The following is a 27,990-nucleotide window of genomic DNA, read 5'->3' as shown; positions in this document are numbered from 1 at the left end:
TGGTTTCTGCCAGGGTGTATCCGGAATGACTGTGTGTGTGTGAGAGAGAGAGAGAGAGAGAGAGAGAGAGAGATCTGTTACTGCAAGCAGCTGTAGTGTCTCTGAGTGTGTGTGGGAGAGGACAGGGGTCATCTCCACGGCCTCAGCGGGACTCGGGGTCACCTCTGGCCGGGGATGAACGCTCTGCTGCGACGCTGTGACCCGCGGAGGGTCGGAACCTGGAGAGGTGAGACCCGGCACCGCCCGCAAAGCATGACGGGACGGAGTGAACCAGAGTAACGAGAATACTTTTACTAGAAACGTTTACATCCCCGGAGTGTCTTTGTTGTTGTTTGGTAACTTTCTTGTAGTTTTATGTCTCTTTGTCCTTGACTTGGATGTTTCTGCAGCTGTTTTGTGTGTTTATGTCGTCATCTCGTGTCTCTGATTTGTTTTTAGCGTCTTTTTGTATTTGTTTACATCTTTTTCTAATGTTCTTTCTTCATTTTGAATGTCTTGGTGTCTCGTTGTTGTAGTTTTTTAATGTTGTTTTGTTTCTTTTTATAGTTTTATGTTGTTTTGTAGTTGTCTTTTGTCTCCTTGTTTTCTCATTTTGTATTTTTTTTGGAGTTGTTTTGTGCATTTATCTACTTGTTTTTGTGTCTTTGTAGTACTTTTGTATGTTTTAGTAGTTGTTATGTGTGTTTTTGTGATCGTGTTGTGCCTCTCTGGATTTGTTCTGTGTCTGTTAGTAATTGTTTTGTACATTTTGTAGTTATTTTGAATGTCTTGGTAGTTGCTGTGTCTTGTTGTTTTGAATGCTGTAGTCATTTTGTATCTTTTGAAGTTTTGTGTGTTTTTGTACTTTTATATCTTTTAGGAGTTGTTTCTTGTCTGGATTGGTTTTGTTTCTCTTTACAATCTTTTGTCATTTGTTTGACCTTTGATTTTTCCACCATTGTTCACTTGTAAAAGTGTAAACACACAAATAAGGTTAGTGTGTGTGTCAGGTTTCCATGTGGGCGTGGCGCGGTCGACCTTTGACCTGAGGAAGGTTGAACTGATGCCTCTGGAGCAGAGGAAGCTGACGTTTGACTCCCATGTCATGGTGACGGAGCTGCAGAGCAGCGGTGAGAGGAAACTCCTCGACTTCAACTTCACTGCAGCATCTCGGGAAAAACTGTGATATTTCTCTGTGTTTGGGCCACGCATTTACAGATCAACACAGCTACGATTCACAACAAAGGATGATTCCTGAAAACTCTGGCCGCAGCGGAGAGCTGGATAAACTCTGCGTCTCTGTTTGCATCTAAGGGGGGGGGGGGGGGGGGGGGCGGTTATTTATGTGTCAATTCATGACATTGTGTTTTTTTTCCAAAATTCTTTTTGGCTATCATGGCTTCATGCTTCTCGCTACACTGCCCCCTACAGGATTGGCTGCTCATAGCAGCTCTGAACCAGGTTTATATATGCGGGTCCCTGTAAATGAAGATTTTTTTTAAAAAACGTAGAGGGGGAAATATGTGGGGGTTTTTAAAAACCCGGGTGGTCTGAAAATGACTGTAGTCAGGAGCCACACACACACACACACACACACACACACACACACACACACACACACACACCTCATCTGTCACCTTGGCAACCAAACAAGCTGATAAAGCCACAAACAGTAATAAGCACAAAGTGAAGAGTTTGGACTTTAAAGAAGAGCTTTGCCACTCTGTAACTCTACGCTCACTTCCAGATTGTGAGTGTGAAGCTGGATTTGTTGGTTGTGGTTCAGGTTTGGAGAAGCAGCAGGCGGAGCTGATCGTCTCGGCTCTGGTCACTCTGACCACGGCCAACATGGACATCGTCTATAAAGACATGGTGACCAAAGCTCACCAGGTAAGAGCCTGCGACGCCAACTCGGGCCGCTGAAAAGAAAAAGATTGACGTGAACATGCTGGAAAAACAGTTTACATTTAGGTGAACGCTAACGTTCACTTGAGCTTTCCTGTGTGGTCGTCCTGCAGGAGATCGTTCTGCAGCAGATCATGGCTCACCTGGACGCCATCAGGAAGGACATGGTGATCCTGGAGAAGAGCGAGTTCGCAAACCTGCGATCTGAGAACACGGTGCTCCAGACGCCTCTTCCACTCGACCCACCACTGACAACACGACCAAGAACAGACACAAAAACTACAAACAGACACAAAACCACCACAAACAGACACAAAAATTACAAACGATCATGGTTACGTCTGTCTTGCAGCTGGAGTTAAAAACTTTTTGGTGTTTTCTGTAAAGACGTAAGCGTCTCTTATTGGGAGTTTGCATATTCTCCCGTGTGCCTGTGAGTTTCCTCCGAGTACTCCGGTTTCCCCCACAGTCCCAAAAACATGCACTGGGGGTTCCCGAGCAAGACCCTCAGCCCCCCCAGCTCCCCAGGACACACTTGAAAAAGAGATTATTAATCTCAATGTGGTTCTGGCTAAATAAATAAAATAAAATAAATAAATAAAATATTAGTGTCGCCATCTTGTTTTGCTCCTGCAGAAGCTGAAGCGCGAGCTGGAGCAGCTGCAGAACAGACTGAAGGTGAGTCTGAACTCGGCCGGAGTCGCGGCCTCGGCGGGCGGCGCCACCAACTTCACCCTCGCCTGTTCCTCTTTCAGGAGGAGAGCCAGAAAGTCCGAGCAGAAGCCAAACTGGACATCAACTTGGAGAGGAGCAAGATGTCTGACATGGTGAGGCTCCGCCCACAACCCCACCTCGGCACCACGCCCGTCCTCTCAGAGTCACACGCTCGCACACATTCCTACATATGTTGCTGCTGTACTTTCTGGTTTGGTCCTTTTTCTTCTTCTGTTTTTAAATCTTTGCACAGTGCAGCACCAAGGAGTGCAGAAAAAAAAAGTACAAACGGTCACGTCTTGCTGGTTTCTGAAGCTGATTTTGTGTTTTTCTCTCAGTTCACTGACCAGGAGAAGAAGCTGATGGAGGCGACGTCAGACTTCCACCACAAGGTAAAAAAAAAGAAAAAAGAACTTTTTAGACTTTAGCTCAGTTTGGATCTGTGAACAAATTCTGGAGGCTCACACAATTAGAAAGGTCCTCGTGACGGATTAAAGCCTGAACGGACTCTCTCCACTGGGGAGGAGCGGGCAGGTCGTCGGTCTGATAAAACCCCGGCTGATTGGCTGTTTGGAATTTGACGGCGGCTTCATGACCCGGTTCTTCCTCCAGAAAGCCGACCTGAAGAACGACAACATGGAGATCAACAGGAAGATCGACCTGCAGGTGGCGTCGCTGAAGACTCTGCTGGAGTCACTCAAACTGGAGACGGTCCGATACCTGGCAGGTAACAAACAACCACAAAGACGCATCGAGCCCCCGCAGTCCGAGGTAAACACTTTGACATGTCCGTGTCCCTCCTCAGCCACCGTCTTCTCCTGCCTCGCCATCGCTCTGGGAGTGTACCGCCTGTGGAGGTGAACGCCGCACTCCCGTACCAGGAACACCTTTTTCCAAGGACTGCCTAGTTTTTAGCCGTTTTCAAGCCTTATTTTTTAATAAACTTTTTTTTATTTTAAATCAGCCTTTGATTCCTTTTTATGTTTTTTTTGACCAAAAAAGTGCCTCGGTAATTTTAAAGAATCAAAATAATGAAAACACAGACCACGAAAAACTACGGCGATTTAACCCCAAAGAGAAAACAAATGAAATGAAGATACAAAACTCAAAGCTTCAGAGAATTACTCACCAAAATACCACAAAGACGAACTAGAAGCCAGAACGTCACTCGGTAGAGCGCAGACCTTCGCCAACGCCACTTTTTTTTTTTAACGAAACCGAGTTAGCATTGCGAGTATGATAGCCGTTAGCTCATATGGATGCTAACTAGGTAGGTCAGGTAGCTACATCACTGTGTGAAACACTGAGCAGGGAGCGTCTCCATGGCAACAGACGCTGATCTCCTTTGACCTCCATTAGGTGCCTCTCATCCGTTTTGTTGGGGAAATTTTTTCACTGTTCTTTTGGGATTTATTTATTTATAAATTGTTAGCCGTCAACGTCCTAAACTCTAATCGACTGGTACTTGGATGATGACAAATCATTCCTGTAAATTTCATGCAATTCTGGTGAGTAGTTTAAGCCAAAGGTTGGTAAAATACCTACATACAAACCAATAAATACACGCAGCCAAGAACATAACTCGCCCAGTTTTCGTTGGCAAAGGTAATGAAACAAAACCACAAAGAAAGAAAAGCAGAAAAGCTTTACAAAGACATATGAAATATAATAATAAAAGAAACACATTAAAACAAATAATGAAGCATTACTATTGGCACAAATCTACCCAGAGGACTATCAACTCCTGTGCTATGACCTTTAACCTCTCTGGGTCTCCAGTCAAAGTCTCTGCTCCCATTCCTTCATAGGGGTACAAGGAAGATAAAACCCCGTAATTAATACTGGAATTTCATTTCTTTTGTTTGGTACAAAGTGCAAAACCCGTGTATCAAACACATGAAACCCGTGAATATTTAAATTTGGAATAAACTCTCGCGCCATAGTCAGTTAGTGGTTGTGTTCAGTGCAGGGGATTTAAAAAGCAGAGCAGATAAGAGCTTTATTAAAATCAATTTAATAAAGTAAGTCAAATCTATTGTTTATTGAAAAGCCTGCGCAAATAATGTTTTAAGTCCAGATCTAAAAGAAGTGAGTGTGTCAGCAGTCTTAAGTTTGTTCCACAGGTGAGTAAGTAGGAACTAAAAGCTGCTTCACCTTGTTTGTTTCTGACTGTAGGACCACTGAGTAAACCTCTTCCTGAGGACCTCAGAGGTCTGGAGGTTTGATATTCTACAAGTCAATCTGAGATTAGGCTCGAGACCATTCAAAGCTTTATAGAGCAGAAGGAAGATTTTGAAGTCAATCTTTGACACACAGGCAGCCAGTGGAGAGGGTGGAGCACGGGGGTAATGTGCTCCACCCTCTTTGTCTTGGTGTAATGTGCTCCACCCTCTTTGTCTTGGTGTAATCCTAGACATAATATACAGAGACGCCTGATTGACGAGACTGAGACTCTGGAAGTGTCACTGCTCATGTAGACGTCATTCAACACTTTGAGTGTTTCAGTGCTGTGGTTTCACCTGAATCCAGACTGGAAAACATTTAGGTAATTGTTTTGTGGCAAAAAAGCATAAAGTTGTGTTAAAAACCTTTTCAATAAACTTACTTAAAGGTTTGATATGGGCCTGTAGTTACTAGTTACTGAAGCATCCAGATTACTCTTTTTTTAAAAGAGGTTTGATAACGGCTGTCTTTAGAGTTTTGGGAAAAACACCCATCTGAAGAGAGCTGCTGACTCTGTAGTACATCTGGAGCTAGACAGTTAAAAACATCTTTAAAAAAAAACTGTGGGTAGAGAGTCAAGGCTCTTGTGGGTTTGAGGTGTTGAACAATGTCGGTTAGTGCTGCTCAGTCGAACAGGTGAAAATCTGCCAGATTAGACAGAAGAACTCCCCAGCATGTGGAGTCTGAGAATAAAGACAGGAGAGGCAATGGCTTGAATCCAACGAAACTTTATTTTTACTTCTGAAACCTAAACGACAGTAAAAGACAGAAAAACACGTTTCAGGTTTTTTTATTGACTGAAGCTGAAGAGAGAAACTAGGAAAAGACGACTCCTCCAGCGAGACGAGCCTTCAATGCTTACCTTTGACACACGAGACCGAGAAACCACCGCAACTACGTATGATTCAATCACCGTTACACCAGAGATACAAAAAATACTTTAATTCATAAATTAAATCATTTACAGCTTTTAGCAAAGCAAGAATCTCTCAACATTTTTCACAAAGACCTCAAGTGGTCGCAATTGATCCAAATACAAAAATGTATTCAAGTGGGGGTCGCAGAGGGGGGCGTGTCCTCTGCATGTAGAGCTGGGGGGAGGGAGAGGGGTATCCTCTACAAGTAGAGCAGGTAGAAAAGAGAGGGCGTGTCCTCTGCAGGTAAAAAAAGGGGGTGTGTCCTCTACACCTCTCAGGATGACGGTTCTTCCTTCAACAAGCAAGTGACCTCCTCCACCTTCTCTTCCTTCACCTTCGGAGCTTCCGACCCCTCAGACTCCTCCACTTCTTGTTTCACAGACATGGCGTCCACAGCACAGGAAGCTCCGCCCTCCTCCTCCTTGTCCTCCTCCTCCTCAGTGTTTGTGAATGCGCCCAGTGGATGGTCTGTGAGCAGCTTGTTAGGAGACGGAGTGATGTCGAGATATGACGAAGTCTGAGGAAAAGAGACGACAGAGCAAAGAGGTGAGGCGCCTGACGAGCAGAAGGACAACAAGCTCAGGAGGTCAGAGACTCACGTTTTTATAATCTTCAAAACACGAGGGATGGAAGTTCTGCGGAGAGAAAGACACTGGTTTACACACTTTTGGTAGTCAGGGAACTGAAGACACAGAGAGCAAACACTGAGAGCGGCGGCACCTTGTCATCGACCCTGATGGCGTTCTTCAGGAACCAGTCCTCCTCCTCCTCCACCCAGTACGTCTCAAACGGTTCCTGACAGATTTCACACAACTGCAGACACAGACCACATGTGTGGATCAGTCTCAGGTCAGTATGAAGGTGTCACAGGGTTGTGGCCCTCCGGCACTACTCACCTCGCCCACTTGGTCTTTCTTGGCTCTTACACTCTGGAACTCCTTCTCTTTGGCCGCCGCCTGGCTTTTCTGCACCTCCTCCTCGTTCTCCTTCTCGAAGAAATGGCTCTTGGCCCGCTCCTCCAGGTCAGCAATCTCCTCGAACTCGACCCAGTCCTGAAAAGCAGACGGCACCAGATGAGGAGAGGCCATCACGTGGACTGAGTCAAAGTGTCAGAGTGTCCCGCTCTTCGTCAGGTTCTCACCGTCAGGCTGTAGTACCAGCGCCGGTGTGTCACCTTCTTGCCGGCGACCTTGCCGGCGTGATTCTGTCTGAAGTGCCAGTCCAGATGGTCGGCGTACATCTCGGTCTGAGTGGTGGTGAAGCGCATGCTGCACAGGCAGCACTGGTTCCCTGAGTACAGCTTGGTCACCACGCTCTCGTAGCGCCTGACGGACAGGAACAGAATGAGAAAATGTAACGAAGCTACCAGTGAATGATGTAACCTGTGGCCCTGGAGGGACCAGAGAAGAAAGCAGAAGAAAACCAGCCTGCAGTCTCTACTCACTGTTTCATGTCGTCAATACTGAAGCTGGTGAGATCAGGGAAGTCCTCCTCCTCCACCTCCTGCTCCTCCTCCTCATCCTCCTCCACTTGAGGAGCAGCCACAGGAGCCGCAGTCGACTCTGAAAGAAGGAGCAGGGACGTGAGAGAACGTGGAGACCTTTCAAACCATCTGAGGTCCGGCTGGAATTCCTGCGATGACTGACCAGTGCCGGTAGGCGGCGCCGCTGCTGCCGCCGCATCGGGCTGCGATGGTTTGATGATGCCAGTGGAGATGAGTTTGGACAGCAGGTTGTTGACGTCCACCTGGCCGAAGTGGTTCTCGGTGGGGACGACCTGTGAAGCTGCAAACAGACGGAGGCGTGAAGAGTCGTATTGTTATGAAGACGCACTCTGAGCGACGGGAAATCCAGAGAGAAAAATGTCGAACTTACTCTGTCCGAAAGGCACCGTGTTCTGAGGCAGGAAGGGCTGGTTCATGGTCCCCATCAGGTTCACCTGAACACAGAAACAGCCACAAATCAGTTTGGACCACAGAACGACTCCGGCTCACAGGAGATGCGTGTCTGAGCTTTCAGTACCAAGACGACAAAGAAGGTCAAACTTAAAACATGTACAATCATACATAAATTCTGTGTCTGCAGTGACTCACCGGCTGCTGCATGCCCACAGCGGGGGCCGCTGGGTTGTAGAAGGGCCCGGGGGCTGGCTGACTGAACGCCGGACCCGGCTGCATGTTGAAGTTTCCAGTCTGCTGTGCCGGGAATGTCATCGGCCCTGCGGGGAACTGCGGGTTCAGGGGCTCAGGAAAGCGCTGGGGGCCCATGGGGAAGTTCTGCTGGGGGGCTATGGGGTTGTCGAAGATGGCCGGGGCCATCGGCCTCAAGGGGGGCTGCATGCTGTGCTGAGGGGCAAATCTGGGAGGCCCCTGCTGGCCGGAGGCGTACTCAAAGCGTGGGTGCCCACCCTGAATAGGCATGTCATACCTGGGACCCGGCTGGCCGGGTCCCTCAAACCGCCCGGGGCCCTCGAACCTCATTGGGCCCATCTGATTTGTGGGCCCATCAAAGCGCATGGGTCGCTGCTGGAAGCCCATGGATCCAGAGCCAATGTTGTTAAAGTGGTGAGGCGCTTCAAAGCGTTGCATGGGGGCCTCTAAGTGGCCCTGTGTGGGCCCCTGGGACTCATACCTCACAGGGGGCTGTTGACCCATGGGACCAACAAACCTCCCAGGCCCTTGAGGGGGCCCATCAAACCTCCCCATGCTGTCGCCGCCTCTCATTGGTCCCATGTGGGGTCCGTCACACTGGCCGGGGCCCTCTACTCTCTCCGGCATGTGAGATGGTGCGGCCCCATCAAACCTGCCGGGGCCCTTGTTTTGAGGGCCGTCAAATTGTGCCTCATCATAGCGCCCGGGGCCTCCTCCCTCGAACCAGCCTGGAGGGTGGGGTCTGGAGGGCCCCAAGTGTCCCGGGCCGTTGTAGACTGAGGGGGTGTGCCCCACATCATGAGGGGGTGTGTGTCCTGGGGAGTCACTGTGCGGGCGAACAGAGGATAGCGGCCCCCCGCGGGGCAGCGGCCCTTTGAGGATGGACTTGGGCGTAGGGTGGGGGTGAAGAGGGGGGACGTCCAGGTTTAGGGGTCCATCGTCCGAGTGCTCGCTGGTGGGGCTTTCGAAGCGCGGGATCGGGCTCATGTCTGCCAGCTCCTTCTGGTGCAGCGGAGACAGTCGTTCACGTTCAAAGCAAGGGGGTGGGGCTTCTAGGCCCACCGGGCTGGGGCAGTTCCTGGGGACTACGGAACCGGATGGAGGCGGGCCCTCAAGCCTGCGGGGGTCGCCGTGTCTCGAGTCGTACCTCCGTGGGGCGTCGTAGCTGCTCTTTTGCTCATCGCGGTCCTCGTAGTGCTGACGCTCGGTCAGCGGCGAGTTCCACTCACGCTCACCTGGATTGAAAAGAAAAAAAAAACCATAAACATAAATCCATAAACTGATGAGTCCACTCAATCACCACAATGACTACGACTGGACGTGTGAGGTGGATCCACGATCCTCTCAGCAGAATGTGTGATCGAGACAAGTAAAGCTCAGAGACAGCAATTTGAAGAAAAGTGGGAAAAATGGACTGACTTCAGGAGGACAGAAGAGGACACCGCCACCACTGGACAATAGAGACTTTGGTTGATGGATAGATTTTGTATATTTGTTTTGCCCTGACACTAACTGTGAAAACTGAAAAAATTTCAATAAAAATTACGTTAAAAAAAGAAAGAAAAAAAAGCTCAGAGACAGTTGTATGATTCCGTCCAAACATCCTCTTTCTTCAGTTTTATGTTTTCAATCCATCAGGAGGCAATTACCAAGTTGTGTGTTGGCCTAGTATGGCAGTAGTATGGCAGTATTCCTTAGCATATGTGCTGAGGTAGGCAGTTTATGTTATGACAGCTATATGTGCTAGTTTAGTCATGTTCATCTGTATGTTTACCCGTGTACCAGTTTTGTATTTTTGTAACAGAGATTTTGTGTCTTTTCTTTTAGTTTCACTCTGATTGTCAGTGACTGACCAGGAATGAGTCATTAAAGGAGCAAGGCTGCTCACTTCCCTGGCTCTCAAAAGAGTTTGGATGAGCAAGAATAGTACAGCTAATCTAGATGGTTGCTATATATTTGTGTTTATTTTGTACAACTCAGTGGCCAAATGTAAAGGTTAAGCTGTACCAAGACAAAACAGTAAATTAATTATGACCAAATTAATAAAATTAAGCAAAATATAAAAAGTTTTCAAATATAGTTACTGTGTATCAATGAAAACTACATAGCAATACAATAGGTCCCCTTTCTCAAAACATTATTGATTGAAAAAGTCTCACAAGTATTTGTTTAAGTGTTAAATGCAGATTTGAAAATGTAATACTTTTAAGACCCCACGGGAACCCCGTCTAAGTAAAGATGACCGGGTTTGAATATGGGGACACTCTGTGGTACAGCGTTTACTTACTCGACTCTCGGGGGTCAGCCCTCCTCCTGAAGCGGAGGCCGGGCAGCGACTTGAGGGTGGGGAACTCTTTGCCGTGGTTATACTCCTCAATCATCGGAGCGAGTGGCGGCCTCGGCTCCTCGCACTCTTTGCTCCGCCGTTCGCCTAAAGAGTCGGAGACACGCCAGATGAAGACACTTTTCATACCTGACCATTTTCAACCCGCCCGCCAAAAACCAATGCCGGGAAGGCTTGCTCACCTGGTCGGTCCCGCGGTGGCCTGCTGTATTTCTGCATCTTGTCGCTCTTGCCCGGCCCCTCGCCCTCCTCCAGACTCTCCCCGCCCTCCCAGTCCTCGCCTGGTAGCCGGTGGTTCACCTGCGTCTTCTTCAGCCTGGACTTGTGCTCGTAGTATGACAGCTCGGCAGGGTCCATGTCGTCGTGGGGGCGGGAGTGGGCGGCGGGTGTGCCGAGCAGCGGCTGCTTCTTGAATTCGGCATTCTGTTCCCAGACCTCGGTGCGCTGCTGCTCCTGATACTGGAAGAAGTGATTGATCTTGTGGGCCATATTGAGGAAGTCTTCCTGGGAGATCTCACCGCTCTTCAAACGCTTGCTAGCCTGCAGGAGGGAACACGGGGCATAAAAACTCAAGAGGCCAAATATGACAAGTGTTGCTGAGCACGGGGGAAGCACCTGTAATTCTCGCCGTCAAGTATTCGGTCCCTCACTTACTAGTTTGTGTTTATGTAGGAGGTTTAACTGTGGTGTAGCTGCTCTTCATTAGTCAGAGAATGAATCTGCAATAACCCAGAGCTTTGCGTAACTAGTTGTGGCTATGCTATCTAGTCGCGTTCAGGATGAGACACTTTGTTCCGGACACAGCTCACAAGATTCACGTCTTGAAGATTTAAAGTTCCCAGGAAGTTATTGGAAGATGAGTCCGACTTCAGGGAGCAGGGACTCTAAATACAAACACCCAGAGTACACAAAGAGCTTTAAATAGCCAATATAAAATCAAAACCTTGTTCAAGACTGACGAAAGGCTTCAAATGGAGAATAGCAGCCATGTTTCAGGGACAATGTTTACATATTGAAATATAACTTGCACCACATCCGTCCGTACACTACAGATGCAGTCAGATGTACCACATGCAACGTGAGCTGTATTAGTACAAGTAGCATCAGCATACCCTCCTCAGCAGGTCCTTCTTGGAGGCAGCGTTGAGGACCTCTGGGATCTGCAGGTTGGCGTCCACACTGAGGCGGTGCTTCGGGGTGCGGGGGGTGGTGGGGCGGTTGGGGGTAATGTACGGTTTGTGCCTCGGCGGTCCAGTCTTCACGTGAGGCTCCTCCGACAGCTTCGCACTGAAAACACACACTCGTCAATTGTTCAGCCTGCTCAGATGCTGCACGGTATGCTATTGCTAAACAAATGGCTCATGCTAAATGAGTTTGTAAACATAGTGAGACTCACTGTTTGTTCTCCTCCCAGCCACTCCTCCAGCGGTGCGGCGCCTCCTTCAGCTCCTTCCCACCTCCGTCGTGGCTGCGTGGTGCATGCTGGTCTCTAGACTCTGCATGTCGATCCTCCGGCGGCCTCTTGGACCTCCTGCTGTCTGACTGGTTCTTCTTGGGGGCGGTGCGGTCGTCCCGGCCGGGCTTTCCGTGCGGCGGTTCATCTGCTCGGATCCTCCGTGGTTTGCCAGCTTTATGCGAAGGCGACGGGGACAGCGAGTTGCTGCGCGTCCGGCTCTTGGGCGAGCGCCGGTCCTTCCGCTTCGGGGACGTGGCGGGGGACCTTGACCTTGACCTTGAGCGGGTGCGCTTGCGGGAGTGCGTGCGGGCGTTGCCTGCGGTTTTGAAGTCGGGCTTGTCAGTGCTGTCATCCTCGCGGGTATGTTTGACCGCGGCGCCGTTCACAAGCTTACTCTTGCTGGCGCTGCGTGGCGGCTCTTCACGCTCCTTTTTGTCCACGCAGCGTTTCTTCTCCTTCAGATCGTCGTCTCCGGGGCGATCCTGTGTACGTTTCTTCAGGCGGGGATCTTTCTTTATGCCGTCTGTGGATTTCTGGACCTCAGGCTCTGGTGGGCGGGGTTTGCTCGGGACACTTTTGGCCATGGGAGACGGGGATTTGGATGGGGACTTGGACGTGGGCTTGTCCTCGGCCACATCCCTCCTCGGTATCCTGGGCTTGTCTGGCCGGGGGGACTTGTCAGGCAGCTTCTTCTCTGGGGTGACGCTCTGACTTGGCACTGGGTGTTTATCCTTTTTCCCAGCAGGCACGTCTTTGGGCTGGGCGGCAGGGGGGGCACCGCGGTTCAGACGGGGGTCTCTGGTGGACGGTTTGGTGTCAGGCTGGGTCTGAGGAGGGATCCAGGGTCGGATAGTGGGGGTGGTTTGGCTGATGGGCTTCAGTGCCGCACTTGACACGGGCGGGCTGGCTGCAGGCGTGGTGGCGGACGTCACCGTTGGTAATGTGAAGCCGCCGGCCTAAACACACACACACAGGGCTGTATATAAACATCTGAACAACAAAATTTACTCAATCGTGACCATACAATGATGTAACTTCAGCTGACGTCCAGGAGACCATCAGATGTTGCTGCAGTGGATTAGCATTAGCAGCCTTATTGTAGATTGCAAGTTGTAGTTTGATGGAAACTCTGCACAGTCGCAGCAGATGTGACGGCGCCCCCTACCAGCTGTGCTTTGGTTTGCTCCAATTCCAGCTCGATCTTTTTCTGCTGCAGCTCCAGCAGCTGCTTCTGTTTGGCCAGCAGTTGCTGTCGGATCAGCTGCTCCTGCGTCAGGCCAGGCGGGCTGACGGGCGGCACTACGGGCGGCGGTGGCGGGGTGGGCGCCGCCGGGGGGGTGGGAGCCGGCTGTGGCGAGGACGCCTCATCAGGCTGCAGACAGAGAAAATGCGGACATCACTCAGAGTCGAGAGACAACTGAACACCGCTGAGTTCATCTACTTTTTGTGATCAGTTAAACAACTGGGACAAATTAAACACTTTCCAAGTACGTGAAATCATGAAAATTATTCAGTTACAAGTGGAAAGCCACAACTGGGTTTTCGTCTTTACGCCAGTGCATCCTTGCTCATCCTGGTTTTTAGAGGATGTGATAGACTTCTATATGTTGAGACGTCTGAAAAGTGATAAAATGACTTAATTTAAATCGCACACAACTGAAATACCAAAATAAATTTTAATGGTGTAAAATGTGATGAAACTTGGCGTTTCCATATTATCAACACAACTGACATTTTTTTCATTAAAACACAAAAACCTGGTGTTGCACGTTACCACCCCCCCCCCCCCCCCCCATTGGAGGAGAGATGCTGTTGAGAAACAGAACTAAACACTACAGACGCCCTCCGAGGAGCAGGCGGCAGTGCTATCTGGATCGAGACATGTAGGCGACTCTACACACCTGCTTTAAGAACTTGGGGTTGACGTGGATACTCGCATTGACAGTGGGCGGCAGCGGCTTGATGGGCCACGCCGGGTCCAGTGAGTTGACCCGCACGTCCAGTGCATACAGCTTCTTGAGTGGAAACACTTCGTCCCATGTAGAGCGAAGCTTAAAGAGACTCTTTCGCGTGTTTTCGTCCACCTACAAACAGAAGGACAGGACTGGGTCCTCGGCCAGCAAACCAAAACAAAATAAAAACTACAAACAAGCTGAAACAGGAGCTAACTTTTTGTTAAAACTAAATGGAAAAAAGCCCTCCATGGCAAATTTTTATTAACAGGACTACGTTATAGCAGGAGCAGACTACACACAGAGCAAGCAGCACAACAGACAGGAGGGCGGTGAGGTGGGCAGCTAACACAGGCTTAGTGCTTAAACTGTATAACAAAGCTGAGAGGCGGTGGAGAGAAACTGTACCTTTTCAAAGACACAAATAAATGAAGTGATTAGGTTTTTAGCAAACACTGCAAGGAACTCTCCTCCAACATTCTTCACTATGGAATCCACTAAGTACAAAACCGGGAGCTTCTCTGCGGCTGGGGCCTGGAGCGACAGAGAACTCGACAAGTTTAGAAAACAACAGGGGTTATCAAGCAACAGTTTTCACACAAATTCTCACAATCACACAGCGGGGCAGAGTCTCCGTGCCCCCACACAGCAAACAGTCCCGAGGGTCATTTCTTCTTCTGCTGCGGCAAAAACACCCAACGGTCCGACTCCACAAAACATACAAAAAGTTCAAAAAAAAAATAAAAAAAAAGAGGAAAAAAAAGCTTCATTTATTTCAAAAATAAAAAAAATAAAAAACAATCCAGGAGTCCGATCTTCAGCAGGAACCAGTCCACATGGCCACTCCGCTCAGGAGGGCAGAAAAATCCACCACAGGCAGTCCAAGAAAAACCCCGTCCGGGTTATACCTCCAAAGAGGGTTCGTGTCCTGAACCACTCTTTGTACGTTACCCTGCAGACGGCCTCCAGCCTCGTTCAGTTTCCTGGCCTCAGTTTGTTCAAAAAGTGGAGGCGCGTGTTTGTTTTGTTTTTAAACCCCCAGCAGCTGTAAACTGCAGCACGAGTGAACCGAGTATTAATTCAAACCAGAATCACAGCAAGAAAATTACACTGGGAAATAAAAAAAGACAAAAAGCACAGTTCACATTTTTTATTACAAACATTTTAACCATTCAGTAACAGTTCAGGAAGATCAGAAAACTAGTGTAATGAATGCAGACACTAAAGCGAGCCGCAAGAGGGAGGACGGGACTGAACCCCACAGTACTCATCATCATCAACATTAAAGAAATAAAGGCGTGCACGGCGGTGTGGTTTGGCCTCACCGCAGCAGAAAAGGTTCAAATACGCCCCCCCAAAATTAAACTGTTTCTCTCTGTACTTAAACAGCTGCACCCTCACAGCAGACACTTCCTGTTTCTGCGCCAAACAGAGCACTCGGCACGGAAACGCTGCACATAATTCATTATGAAACTTCACACCTGGTACTTCAAAAGGTACTTTAAGTCACCTTTCCATGACAACAGAGCAGTTAAATAAAGCTCTGGTGGTTTTTCCAATCAACTATTTTTATTTAGTGGAGATTCACACTTAAAGACCCACAATACATGGACTTCCTGTTTTAATTAACTGCACGTGAATACAGCAAATAATCTTATTGTTCATCATATGGATGGTGGAAGTAACAACTTAGTGCCTGTATTCACTGCCATCTGTCACGTCTTCTCCTTATGCACTCCAATGACATATTTCATCACCATGAGGAAGCTTGCAGCCTGGGTCATTATAAATCGACATTATATTGTCATTTTAAATACTCTTAATCATTTAAGACTTTTGAACCACTTTGCTTTTTAAATATTAAAACACAGAATGGTTCTTATGAAGTTAATACAATTGTATTATGTCTTATTATGAACTACAACCAGCACAGTTATAATTGCAAATCTTCATAACCTGGTCAGAAAGGTATTTACAGGTTCGAGAAAGGCCGATTTTCTTGTTTGACAATCAGGGTTAAATCCGAGATGTTCAAAAGTTATTACAATTCTATTTTAGTTCAAATAATCAGAAAAGCTTTTTATAATGACATGAAAAACCCAATGGAAGACGTTTAAACACTTCTCCCTTAATTTAAACTCAATCAATTTCGGCCTCATAGTTTTTATTAAGTATTTGACACAAAATGGAAGATTTCTGCCATACGAGTGCCTTTACATTTTAAACCAACTCTTCTACACATTGAACAATCCTACAGAACGTAGATTAAAAAACCCAATTCAATGTATTTCACTTAAAACCACAATGTTTAAACTATTTAGAACAGCATGCTTTCATTTGGTTTAAATTGAGGAAGCGTTTATTCTAAAACGTACGTTTTCAGGTATACCATGTTTAAATTAATTTAAATCATGTAGAATGAAGGATTTACGAGACTGTATTAGGACGTTTGATTTATTTGAATCCGACTATCGGCTTGATGTGACTAAGACCTTGAGATTTTAAATTATATACAATTAAAATAAGCGTCTATCAGATCATTTTGTCTTTATGGTCAACTATGAGCAGAGCTCAAGGAGGTTACTCCAGAGCAGTGTGTAACGCAATGAGCAGTAAAAAGCACATTATAAGGGGTTCACGGTGGTTTCTTCTCTAGGTTAGATTTCCAAGTTAAACCAGAAGCCCTTAAACATCTTTAAACGTCGTGCTGAACATTTAACAGCACATTTTATAAAGGTTTTAAGCGGTTTGTTTTTCAGGCGGATTTTCCGGTGAAACCAGAACCACACCAACGTCAAACGAACTTCGGCTAATCTGCGTCGAGTTAACTGCTTTAAAAAAAGAAAAACTCCGACGCTATATCGAGATTTTCTATTTTAATACACAACATTTGACTTAAATAAATTCAACGTGTGGAAGATTAGCTGACCAAAACAACAATAACCAGACGTGTGGCGTCGCGGCCGCCATGATGAGCTAACGGCTAACAGGGCCTGAGTGATCAACACAAAGCAAATGTGAGATATTTCTATATTCATAAAAACCTTGCTGATCTGCGCTTCGATAATTGCGACGATATCCTTGGCGAAGGTGACGTTCTCCTCGGCCAGGATGGTGAGCATGTTGATGTGCGGCTTGCTGTTGAACGTCAGGTCTTCCAGGGAGGACTGGTACTCCCGGCAGGCGTCGTCCCGAGCCGTGCTGTCCTCCATTTTTTGAGCTTCGCGATCCGGAGAAACCTACGAGAGGGAAACCATTACGGCAAAGTGGCGGGCAGTCCGTGTACTCATTCGGCTAGCGGTTCCGCGTGGGCTCCGGGGAGGTTAGTAACGCCGTTCGGAGTGGTTTTAACGTTTTATGATTCCAGTCGTGGCAACCACCCCTCGTCCGCTTTCGGTCCCAACAAAATGGCGAGTGCGACTGTAGGCCGCACACGTCACGCGAAGATATTTATACCTACCGTGACGTCAGGTTAGGGTTAGGGTTATGTGATGATTGTGATTGGTCAGAACGAGTAACAGCCACACGAATGAGCCAATTAGGACTTTGGAGTGTTGCAACTGGGATTACATAACGGGGCGCTGAGTGGAAGTGACACAACACGAGGCCGCAGCATGGCGTCTGTTTAAAACAAAGTTTTATGTGGAATAAAACCCACATTTATGAATAATCATGAAACGGGTAATCAAGACAAACGAGAAATAGTAAAACCGGATGAGCTGTGTGTTGACAGGAGACTAAAACCTGTTAAAATTTTACTTTTTTTCTTATGTAATACTGCATTTGGATCCTACTTATAAAGACTACTACTCGGTTCATGGGGTCAGTTTTGCTTTGTAGTAAACTTTATGGTCTGGTTTCCCGTACGGGGATTAAGGCTTGTTCTAGACTTAATCACATTTTAAACCAGGACTTTCTTAGACATGGATTAAAGGAGTCTCAGACTTGTCCTAGTCTTGAGTTAGATAATATCCTTTCTTGAATGGAGACGAGAGCTAATCCAGGTCTAAACGAAGATTTAACTGAAGCCTGGCCAGAGGCAAGTTTAAATTCAGATTAAAGGCTGTATGCCTCAGGGTGCATGTTGAAAATGGATGACCTTGGCTTTGTCCATGATGCTGAAAGATAGCAATAATAACAATAACTAGAAAGTTCAAGAGTAAATTTTATGTGCCTGGCTCTTGCTGCTGACTTTTTTTTTTTTTTTTTTCTTTATATCACATGCTGTTATCAAGCTTTCATTTGCTGCCAACAGGGTGCGAACTTGGGGATCAGCAAATGATCATGTGTAAAATTAGGCTATTTTTATTTATGAGGGTGAATCTTCACTCTTTCACTTTAATAAAGTTGCCGGCCTGCATGCAGTTCTTGTCCTCACCATTGAAGTGTGTGTAAAAAGAAAGTTGTAGCAACCTATTTCTGAACGTTCCACAAGTTTTGATGTACTTGTGTCCGTGCTCCCAACAGTGGGACTAGTTACTCGCATAACAATAATAACAAAATTAAAGGATCTCCTAGGATAGCAATCTTTGCGCTTCGCCTCTTAAAGAGACAGGCACAAGAAATAGAACAGTCTTGGGGCAGCAGAGGAAAAGACCCGATGATACCTTCCAACAGTTACTGGCTTTCAATCATCCCACTTAACAAGTGTCTGGGTTAATCTGTTTCTTGTCGAAGTCGGGGGTCGTGAAAAACTCCTGACAAGCAATGGCTGTAGTTTTCAACATCTGTATTTTAAGATTTTTTCCACAGGACCTTTAAAAGGCAATATAAGAATGTGTGGGCGTCACATAAGAAGACATAGATTTCAAACTCCATCCATTGGGAACATTTTGGGATCCAAGAGGGTTGGGGTTGATTCTAGATCAAGGTCAAACTCCAGCTTCACACGCTGTAAAACCTCTATTGGAATGTTCTAGCACCCTCACTGGGTAGTCCTTGATCACCTTTAGTCTGAGACTGTAGTCTGGAACTGGTTCAATTTAAGTTAAATCACATATCAGAAAGCCACTGAATTACTGTGGATTAATTTAAACCAGATTACCTTAGTCCTGGTTTTATTTAAGCCGTGAATGGGAAACCGGGCCTATGAGTCTCTGAGACACATTTTGACTTCAGAAAGATGGGTAAAATGACTTCAAAGTTGTTTGGTGCATCTTAAATCGTTCCTCGTCTCTGAAGTTGCAGATTCCTCCTGTGGCCCCAAGCGGACGCTTTGAGAACCTCTGAACGACACCAACAAGTTACGCCTCCTGATCAGTTTGCATCTTTGTGCAGTTGTGTGACTGTTTGTTGGTTCCTTGCCGTCACTCTGTGGAGCTCTCTGTGAATCTAGTTATGTTGCACATTTTGTACGTTATTAAAAAGCGTTTGTCTCCTGATGGCTTATTTTTTGTCTTCTTGAGGACCCTTACAAGGCTCCAAGTCAGATTTTAATTTTGACAACCTTAATGATAATTAATACGTCCTGAAAAACAAACAAGTTTAGTCATTTATTGGTAGAAACGACAATTGAATGTACCATTTGAACCATTCATTAACCGAGAATAACAGCAAAGTTTTTCTCCCCGCCAACGCAGCAGAATCATTCACAATCGTGCGCGATAACCACGAGTCAGCGTTTTATTCTCCACGTGTAGTCTGGTGCTGGGACAACAGTTGCTGTGGACCCAGAAAGTTTGATTACAAAACAGAGAAGACAGAAAGAAATCGTGGAACCAGAAACACAGTTCATGTCCACACAGACTGACGCTGAACAATAACACACACAAGTTCCTTTAAAAAAAAAAAAAAAGAAAGGTGTCCCACTACCATCAGACAATCCTTGATTCCGTCAGGTCTCCGCTTCACAAGAACTCAAACAAAGCCTCAGATTCTCCGCAGGCCATGCGCCAGAAATGTTTGTTAACAAAACACTTAGTACACATATAGTACTCTGGTATTTTTCTGCACCTCTGAAGCTGCCCCACGTCTTTGTAGTCATTTCGTGCATCTCCAAAGTCGTTCCGCCTCTCGGTGAAGCCGTTTCGCGTCTCTCTGAAGACGTTGTGTGTCTCTTTGTAGACATTCCGTCTATCTCTGATGTCGTTTCAAGTCTTGGAAGTCGTTTCGCAGGTTTCTTTGGGGCCGTTTTCCGTGTTCTTATCAATGTTGCGCATCCTTCGGGGTCAGAAACCCAAAAAGGTTGCTGGCCACGGACGCACAAAGCGGCGAGGATGAGCGCCTCCGACATCCCCAGTGAGCGGTTTGAGACGGAGTGCCCGCAGTTCTGATGATTGACACGGGAATGTGGACGAACACGACGGCAGCTAGACGTGATGGTGTGAGCGGTTCCACTGAGCGCAGCAGGGATGGATCCAGAGAGGACGAGGTCCCGGACACAGAGTGTGGACTGTGGAAAATCGCTGGATTGAACCGCTGAACACCGCGACGTCTTTACGAAGGCTTGCAAGTAAGTTGAGCCTGAAAATAAAAACATTAGGTCCAAAATGGGCTGAGTGTAACAGTCCGTTCAGAGGCTCCATCGGCCACAACTCTGGATGGGAAACCCACAGTACGCTCCCAGCGCTGCGTCAGCCCGGCCTGAGGCCGGGAGGAGTTTCCTCCTCCTCCTCCTCCTCCTCAGGGCGTCTCAGGCGTCTGACTCCTCGCTGCTGTCGCGGCTGATCTCGATCTGCAGCGATGGTAGGTTGTCCAGCCGGCTCTTCTTCATCTTGTGAGACTTGCGCTCCTGCTTCTGTTTGATCATGGCACCCCACATCTTCTGGAGCGTCGTGTCGTCCTCCTCCTCCACCTCCTCCGCCTCCTCCTGCTCCCCGGCGCCAGCCCCCTTGTCTCGTCTCTTGCCACTCCTGCTGCTGTCGTTTCTGCCCGACGGCACTGCGGATGAAGAGGAGGAAGAGGAGAAGAGCCCTGCCGTGCTGCCACTCGGTCTGTGGTCGTGACGCCTGGTGCCGACATCGTCGTCTTCTCCCCCAGAGCCCAGACGGCTCCACAGCCCGCCTGCGGACCAGAGGGAGAGGAAGGCGTTAAAAACAAGCGCACCTAAACATGGAGTAAAGTTACTGACGTCAAAGAGAACACAGGCAACGATGAGGAAGATCTCCCGAAATGTAAGCAAGTCTGCACTTCTGTGACATTTGAGGAGGTTGAACAGAGCAGTAGCAAGTTTAGCAGAGCAGAGCAGCAGGGGGACTTCATAGTAAAGATTATTTCATTTTTTCTAAAGCTCCTTTTAAACTCTTTCAGTTACTCCACTGGAATCCACACAAGAAAAGTGAAAAATATAGGAGCCAGTTTTAGTTGTTGATGTACGTCTCTAATACGTTGTCCAGACCTTTCTGAAGGAAATTCCTCATTACACGGACACAAACTTGTATTTTCAGCATTTAAATTTCGCTGAACATCCCCAGGTTTGTTGACATCTTGTGGATTGCCGAGGCATCGTGTTCCAGTTTGTACACTCGATCTCACGAGGAAACGAAAAATCTACGATCAGTTTCAAAACATTTCAAACTATTCACGTGACTTTAAGACTCTTTGAGAAAGTCTAGATTTTTTCTGGCTCAATCGGTCCAATGTGGATATTTTCACTTGGGCTGCTGCGACGCCATCTTTGATATCCCAGAAACCCTTGAGGCAGGATTCCGAGGATGACGCCAGTTAGCGAAACATACACAGTGTGATGGCTACAAATTCTGGTTTGTTTGTGAACACATCTACTTCAATGCGATGGAATCAGACACTGCGGGTTAGAAAAGAGTGGTGATGGTCTTGATCACTTGTACTGGTTTATTCTCTGTGCAGAAGTGATACTTTTTATGGGAAGTAGATTTCTGGTAGAATAAGTTCAAGTATGTCCATATCTGTAGTAAGATTTCAGTAATAAGCAACAAAAAAAGCGCTGAGTTCTTCTTCACATTTAGCACATGTGGAAGATTTCCTGATGAAGTTGTTGCAGTCATAAGATAAATCCAGAGATAAAATACATAAAGACTCGAGTGATCTCAGAGAGACGATGAGCCCAGCTCTGATCCAAACTGTACCTGTCTTTCTGTCTTTGGATGAGGGGCCCCTGCTCTCCTGACTGGCCACGCCCAGTCTGCGGTGCACGTCTCGGATTGGCTCTCTCGATGGAGGCGTGCTCTTCGGGGAGACGGGGGACGGAGACCGGCGTCTGTCTGGGGAGTAGCGTCTCTTCCCAAGCCTCTGCCGGACATCTGCGGACAGCACCAGAGAGTCAGAGGAGTCGTCGAGTGGATCCTTTGAACGCGGCACGTGGAGCCTCGCTGCTCACCTGTCTTACCACCGCTGGCCACCGGGGGAGGCGGTCTGTGCTGAGAGGACACGCCCTGCCTCTTCTCCTCCAGCAGCTGCCTCACGTCGGTCACCTTGGTGGGCGAAGGCGGTTTGGTTGTGTGACTCTGGGATCCCGACACTCCGATCCTGTTCCTGATGGACGACGCAGAGAGAAAACATTTAATAAATACACCTCAGGACAGGCGAGGACAGCTGAAGACTGGTCAGCGTGTGAAAGAACAAATAACTAATAGGACAGATAAGAACAGCGGAGGGTGAATTTGGAAAAGGACAGGTGAGTGTCTCTGACCGGATGGTGTTCAGGTGCGTGTCCAGCTCGTCCGCATACATCGTCATCTTCTTGCTCTTCTTGGGCGACGGCGTGGAGATCATTTTCAGCTCCAGGTCGTAGTCCATCTCATCCGACTCGGACCAGGGAGACGGGGAGCGATCAGTTCGACTGCGAAGCCCCGCCCCCGCCCCCGTCCCCGCCCCCACCCCCACCCCCGCGGAGCGTGAGCTGCTGCCCCGCTCCGCCCTGTCCCCCCGGTCCTTGTACTCCACCACGCGGTCGTCAGAATCCATGTCCTCGTCACCACTGGCGTCCTCCTCCTCCTCCTCTTCCTCCTCCTTGATGGGCTCCTCGGGCAGATTAACGAGGTCGGCTGAGGAGGAAGAAGCAGATGGAGTAAAGCTTGTGTTTCGTCTCTCCGAGCGTCTCCGTGTGCAGGAGTTTACCGGAATGTCGGTGTGTGTACGGTGGCGTATGTCCCATGCTGTCTCCAATCAGAGGCTTCTTGCTCTTCAGGACATCTCGTTGGATGCGGCGGGTGTGATACCGCCTCTTCCTGAAAAATTAAAAACACCACGTAGATTGTTTCCAAGTAGCAGTGGCAAGCCTGAACTGCATCGCGGTGGATATTCTGGATACGAGCTGCGTCGTCCGAGTCTCACCAGGAGTTGCTGAGGATCCCCTTCATGCCTCCATAGTTCGGGTTTCCATACTTCATGTAGTATCGGCTCCGACGAGCGGCACCCAGCTCCTTCCTGTCATCTGCAGACACAATATCAACATTCACCACACCTTGATGTGAACAAGAGTGCAGGCTGATTACCAAAAACTTTCAATTAGTGACATTGTAGTTTGTTCGGTTCACACCGACTTATTCTGCTCAGCTCCAAACACCACTCCAACTGAAAGGGCGTCAAGTTTTCTATGGCTACCGAGTGTGGCATGAGGAACGTCACGTTTCCATGACGACAGAACCCAGTGACATAAGTAGCATCATGTTTCCGTGACTACAGAACCTGCAAGTCTTCATGTTTATTTCTTCTTTTCTGCACCATCTTTTCTTGGTTTTCATGGAGGGGCTGAAACTTCTTTCTACGAGGCGTTTGCTGAAATGAATCCCCTTTTTCAACTAGTTGTTGATTATTGAATGAATTAATATTTGTAGTGTCACGCACACGTGGGCTTCTATGACAGTAAACATTATTAGGATGATGACAGTCATGTTCAGTATAACATACACATTTAAAGAGAATCAGAGTCTAAATACAAAGCTTTCAGTCTCATTATCCATGCTTTTTCCACATCTTGCAAACAGCAAAAAAAAATATTTCTAAATAACCAAATCAGCATATCACCTCCTGCCAACCAAACGAGATCAGGATTATCACATTCAATTTTTTCAAACAAAGCAATTCTTAAGTCATAACACAGTGGACAATAGAACATGAATTGAAATATATCCTCCACCAAACATAAGTCACAAACATTACATAGCCTGTTCTCTTTAGAGACCCCTTTGTAATGGCACACCTCCACCTCTAGGGGCAGCACACCTGCTCTGAGCTGAGCACACTCAGGGGGCTTTTCCACCAGAAAGAACAAGGCGCTAGTTCTGGCTAGGGCCAGACTTCGCACTAGTTCTTTGTCTTTCCACTGCCAAAGCCCCGGCCAAACAGGAGCTAAAGTGGCCCCACATCGTTGCTGGGCCAGAGAGGAGCCAGAGCGGGGCCAGAGAGGAGCCAGAGCGGGGCCAGACACGTCATCAGCTGGGGGCGGAGTTATCGCTGCCTACAAGGCAGATGAGACGCTGAACCAGCTTTCTGAAAACTACAGCGAACACGGAGCCCTAGGGTAGTTCTAGAAATTTATTTTTTAATAATACGAGGGAATGAGATAAATTAATCCGTGATCGCAGAGCCGCAACTCTTGAGAGAGTGCTGCAGAGCTCCTCCGCTAACGTCATGTCCAGGTCTGGTTTTGCGTTCTGACCGCAGGCTGAGGCGCTGCAGCCGCTGCGCCATACAGTGTGCGGCGGCATTGCGCTCCGCTACGAGACGCTCCAATATTATTTTCTAACCCACAGAACTTCTTTATAATGAAGCGATACTTTTGGTTCATCAGCAACTTAAAAAAACTGCGTTCTATCATTCTACACCTTCATTCTTCTCCGATGTTGAAGCATTTGATTCAGACACGTCCAGAAATAAAGTGAAAGGAGCAGAAATTCCCTATGTAATGCCCAAATGTTGAAAAACAAGCCCCAAACTCATTCACCCGTTATTTTTATTTTTTTTCCCCTCTCTGGCCACTCCGGGGCTCCGGACTAAAACAAGACCGACGTAAAAAAACACCAATAGAGTGACGAGGAGACTCAATGTTTTCTGGTTCTTTGGTGCATCTGAGGTTCAGGTCAAACTCGATGGAGCGACCCGGACTAAACCGATGAATACAGTCCGTCTCCTGGTTCTTGTATGAGCGCTGTCAGTGCTAAATTGTTGAAATCAGTGACGTTTCACGTTTTGGAGTGACGCAATGACGTGGCTCTCACTTGGCTCCGGTAACGGTGGAAAAAGAACCGGTTCTTTGACGGTGCTCATTTAAAAACTGGCCCTGGCACCGGCCCCGAACTAGCTCCTGGTTCTTTTAGGTGGAAAAGCCCTATCGGTGTCAGAGCCCGTTCTTAAATGAGCACCGCCAAAGAACCTCGTGAGACCAAAAGGTATTTATGGGCTTTATCCCAGTTAAAGACTTTCCTGGCGAGCCTACCCTCAGTTGTTGATGATTGTACTTTTATAATGTTATAGGAACAAATATCAAAAAGGCTCTGAATCTGTTTGGTTTCAGTTTTCCTCCATCGTCTTTGACCAGGAATGATATGCTGACTGAACTACCCACAATGCAAAGCTCATGAGACTACAGGAGCCTTTTTAGCTCAAACGCTTGAGTCCGTGAGGCAGTTTGTGTCTGTTATAGTTGTTTTCACGCTACAGTCACACTGCACTGTAACTGAACTTATTGACTGTGTATTCTGTGTATTCCTGCTTGTCTGATATATCTTGGTGTTGTTTGTACTGTTGTTTCCTCTTTTACCCTCTGAAAAGCCCTTCCAGGGACGAGAGTTGCAAATTAGTGTCAAGCTATATACTCTATGTGCAACACATCAGATTTTTTCTATATATATTGCACTGTCCCTGATAAATAAATAAATTGAAATTGAAGCCATAGGTAGGGAGAGAATGGACACAGAATGGCTGTGTGTGTGTGTGTGTGTGTGTGTGTGTGTGTGTGTGTGTGTGTGTGTGTGTGTGTGTGTGTCCCTAACCTTGTGTAGCCAAGCGTAGCATAAGCTTGTTTCCTTTAAATGGTCTGATGGCCGGACGCAGCTCGTTCCTCAGCAGCGACTCCATCTCTGCTCTCGACAGGTCGTCCACCTGTGGATGAGGTCATTGATGAGTAACAGATGGCGACACTGATTGGCCCATGTCGAGATGGACGCCGCTCTACCTGAGTGTCCCCCGCCTTCGTCTTGTCCGCCTCTCCGTCGCTGTCCTTCACCTCGATCTCCTCGCCGCCCTTTTTCACCTCATCCACCTCGCCCTCCTCCTCTTCATCGTCCGACCCTTCACTCTGACGACCTGCCACAGTCACAGCACAGACACTTACCCACAATGCACCACAGTCTTGTGGAACCCGGTTGGTTTGAGCGGTGTGCAGACTGACCTGTGCTCGGCTGGTCGCTCCTCTCCGTCTCCGTGGCGACGGCCTCCGGGTCGGGCATCCGGCTGGAGTTAATGAGCGCTCGAATGGAGGTGTTGTCATCCAGCCAAACCACGTTACCTGGGAGACGGCGAGGAGGGCGTGTCCACACCGCGGGTTAACAACACACACACACACACCAGGCAAAGCTGTGGACTAAGTGTGTTTTTTTCCTGTGCGTGTAATCTCACAGGAAGTGTCGTCGATCCATTCGATGTGTGCTGGCGGATACTCTTTGAAATACCCAAAGACGTCCTGAGTGCTCATGTCGTCCACGCCGCTCACGTGAATCGCCTCCATGCGCAGATTGGGGATGGCTGAGGAGGAGCAGGAGCAGGAGGTTCAGTCATTGCAGTCAGAAACAACAGGAAGTGGAGACAAACACCCTCCCACCTTTCTTCATGGCGTCTTTGTCCAGGAACACGTTCCTCTGAGTGATGCTCTCCTCGCTGTGGAAATGAAAACGCTGTGCACGCTTCTCCTTCCTCTCAATTGCCTCCTGACACACACAAACACACACACACACACACACTCTTTGAGCAGACAGTTACAGCCTCTCCAATGTCTGTAGCCTGATAACCGAACACATCGTGTCCACACAGAAACTTTGTTTCTGTGTTTTCCGTGTTTGATGAGAGTGTGTGTGCAGAGTGAAGTGTGCAGGAAGAATCGCGTGTCAGTAAATGTTCAGTTTCTCAAACTGATCGGTGGTACCTTGGAGTTGACGTCGATCCCGGTGATGAAGGCCCCGGCCTTGTTCTCGTAGCGCCGGCTCGTGTCCTGTTAAAGGTTTAGGGGAGATTATTATTATATTAGAGGCTTCAGTCGGGAACAGTTTCAGCAAGTCTTCGCTGGCCAAATGTTGAATTCATGGCACAAGTAACATCAGTTGTGTCTCATGCAGAGACATGTGTACCATGTGTGGAGCCAGAAAAACATTGTCGGACACATCTGCATCTTTTCATTAATAGATACAATAGAAATGTTTTTGAAATATCAGATTTAATTTGCTTCAATTTAGGTGCAGAAAACAAGAATGGAAGAGCAGGTAAATGTCCTGCTGAAGGACACATTCACAAGAGGAACAACAGGAGATAAAGCGTTGAAAAGTCCAATAACATGTAATTTAAGTGATTAAAAACAGGCCGATGTGTTGAGTAAATGAATCTGTATAAAGACATCGTTAAGAATCTTCCGTTGTTTAAGCTCCAGCTCTTGTTTATATGTTAAAACGTAAAATTTTGAGTTTTCTGAATGGAGTCTGGTGAGGCGGTCAAACAGCATGTGAAGAAACAGCAACAAGTGAGTCAGTTAATTAAAAACTAACTACAGCACGAAGCCAGTTTTAACTAGTCCTCGTTAAGCATCAAACCGCTGCGGTTCTAAGGGAGCGGGAGTTCAGGTGAGCTGCGGCTGCGACTGGGTCGGCCGCCCGCAGCCGACGCCAGTCCCCGGTCTGGCGGGGCCTAGCCCGGGCACTCACCGGCAGTAGCTCCTTCAGGGAGCGGTTCACCGACACGTCCTCCGCCTGAAGCTCGCCCTCCTCCACCTCCATCGGCTCGGCGTCGCGGGCATCCTGGTCCGACTCGGAGTCCGAGTCCGAGTGCTCCGAGCCGCTGTCCGATTTCACCGCGACCTGCAAGCTGCGCACTGCCGCCATGGCGCTCAACGAGCTGCGGACAACGGCTGCGTCTGTAACCCGGCAATAGAACGTCTTCATCCGGCGTGACAGCAGCGGGGGGGCCCGGCGGTAACCAGCGGCCCGGGAAACACCGCCCCCTAGTGGATGTAGCTCGGAATAGGTCCAATAAAAGGGAACTAAAAACAAAAGAAGCGCTAACAAAAATAATTCAAGTGACGTTGAAATTATTAACACAAATAAAACAATTAAAACCTGATAAAATGAAACTAAATTTACAATCAAACACAATATCCAATAGAAAACTAGATAATTCAAGAGGAAATTTTGAGTGCCTGCCTCTCTTTAGATCCCACAGCTCCACTG

The 27,990-nt window shown here is 47.8% G+C and overlaps 3 protein-coding genes across 4 annotated transcripts; 1 reads left to right on the top strand and 2 right to left on the bottom strand.

The window, feature by feature from the left end:
- The first annotated feature begins 11 nt into the window (after positions 1-11).
- ccdc90b (coiled-coil domain containing 90B) lies at positions 12-4,169 on the top strand. The gene is made up of 9 exons (XM_080482700.1): positions 12-226; positions 990-1,109; positions 1,766-1,869; positions 1,998-2,099; positions 2,521-2,562; positions 2,640-2,711; positions 2,937-2,990; positions 3,211-3,325; positions 3,404-4,169. Exons 1-9 carry the CDS (start codon positions 175-177, stop codon positions 3,457-3,459), a joined length of 717 nt encoding a protein of 238 aa, XP_080338826.1. The 5' UTR covers positions 12-174; the 3' UTR covers positions 3,460-4,169.
- Positions 4,170-5,530: 1,361 nt separating this feature from the next.
- pcf11 (PCF11 cleavage and polyadenylation factor subunit) lies at positions 5,531-17,042 on the bottom strand. The gene is made up of 17 exons (XM_080483341.1): positions 16,684-17,042; positions 14,048-14,173; positions 13,589-13,771; positions 12,853-13,059; positions 11,628-12,643; positions 11,344-11,518; positions 10,414-10,771; positions 10,175-10,318; positions 7,831-9,122; positions 7,613-7,676; positions 7,385-7,522; positions 7,183-7,300; positions 6,880-7,063; positions 6,635-6,790; positions 6,459-6,551; positions 6,338-6,373; positions 5,531-6,255 (listed from the first exon to the last, which is right to left on the bottom strand). Exons 1-17 carry the CDS (start codon positions 16,849-16,851, stop codon positions 6,013-6,015), a joined length of 4,701 nt encoding a protein of 1,566 aa, XP_080339467.1. The 5' UTR covers positions 16,852-17,042; the 3' UTR covers positions 5,531-6,012.
- A 199-nt stretch (positions 17,043-17,241) lies between these two features.
- ncbp3 (nuclear cap binding subunit 3) lies at positions 17,242-27,660 on the bottom strand. Of its 2 annotated transcripts, XR_013936128.1 has the most exons (14): positions 27,469-27,660; positions 26,700-26,765; positions 26,379-26,484; positions 26,177-26,302; positions 25,950-26,066; positions 25,734-25,864; positions 25,552-25,660; positions 22,892-22,991; positions 22,676-22,785; positions 22,248-22,602; positions 21,936-22,090; positions 21,685-21,858; positions 20,192-20,641; positions 17,242-20,101 (listed from the first exon to the last, which is right to left on the bottom strand). XR_013936128.1 is itself a non-coding variant. In XM_080483689.1 (13 exons), exons 1-13 carry the CDS (start codon positions 27,643-27,645, stop codon positions 20,271-20,273), a joined length of 2,097 nt encoding a protein of 698 aa, XP_080339815.1. In that variant the 5' UTR covers positions 27,646-27,660; the 3' UTR covers positions 17,242-20,270. The 2 variants fall into 2 exon arrangements, 1 of the variants encoding a protein (XP_080339815.1); XM_080483689.1 differs by having other exon boundaries at positions 17,242-20,641.
- Positions 27,661-27,990: the final 330 nt, after the last annotated feature.

Source organism: Lipophrys pholis, assembly GCF_963383615.2.
Source record: "Lipophrys pholis genome assembly, chromosome: 16".
Taxonomy (NCBI): Eukaryota; Metazoa; Chordata; class Actinopteri; order Blenniiformes; family Blenniidae; genus Lipophrys; species Lipophrys pholis.
This window is presented reverse-complemented; position numbering and strand designations above follow the sequence as displayed.

Coding starts and splice junctions, on each gene's coding strand:
- ncbp3 (XM_080483689.1), bottom strand. CDS start 27,645: ATGGCGGCAGTGCGCAGCTTGCAGGTCGCGGTGAAATCGGACAGCGGC. Junction 22,786..22,891: donor GGGATCCTCAGCAACTCCTG/GTGAGACTCGGA, acceptor TTAATTTTTCAG/GAAGAGGCGGTATCACACCC. Junction 21,859..21,935: donor GGCCAGCGGTGGTAAGACAG/GTGAGCAGCGAG, acceptor TGCTGTCCGCAG/ATGTCCGGCAGAGGCTTGGG.
- pcf11 (XM_080483341.1), bottom strand. CDS start 16,851: ATGGAGGACAGCACGGCTCGGGACGACGCCTGCCGGGAGTACCAGTCC. Junction 10,319..10,413: donor GCCACCGCGGGACCGACCAG/GTGAGCAAGCCT, acceptor CCGACTCTTTAG/GCGAACGGCGGAGCAAAGAG. Junction 7,523..7,612: donor CACGGTGCCTTTCGGACAGA/GTAAGTTCGACA, acceptor GTCTGTTTGCAG/CTTCACAGGTCGTCCCCACC.
- ccdc90b (XM_080482700.1), top strand. CDS start 175: ATGAACGCTCTGCTGCGACGCTGTGACCCGCGGAGGGTCGGAACCTGG. Junction 227..989: donor GAGGGTCGGAACCTGGAGAG/GTGAGACCCGGC, acceptor TGTGTGTGTCAG/GTTTCCATGTGGGCGTGGCG. Junction 2,712..2,936: donor GGAGCAAGATGTCTGACATG/GTGAGGCTCCGC, acceptor TTTTTCTCTCAG/TTCACTGACCAGGAGAAGAA.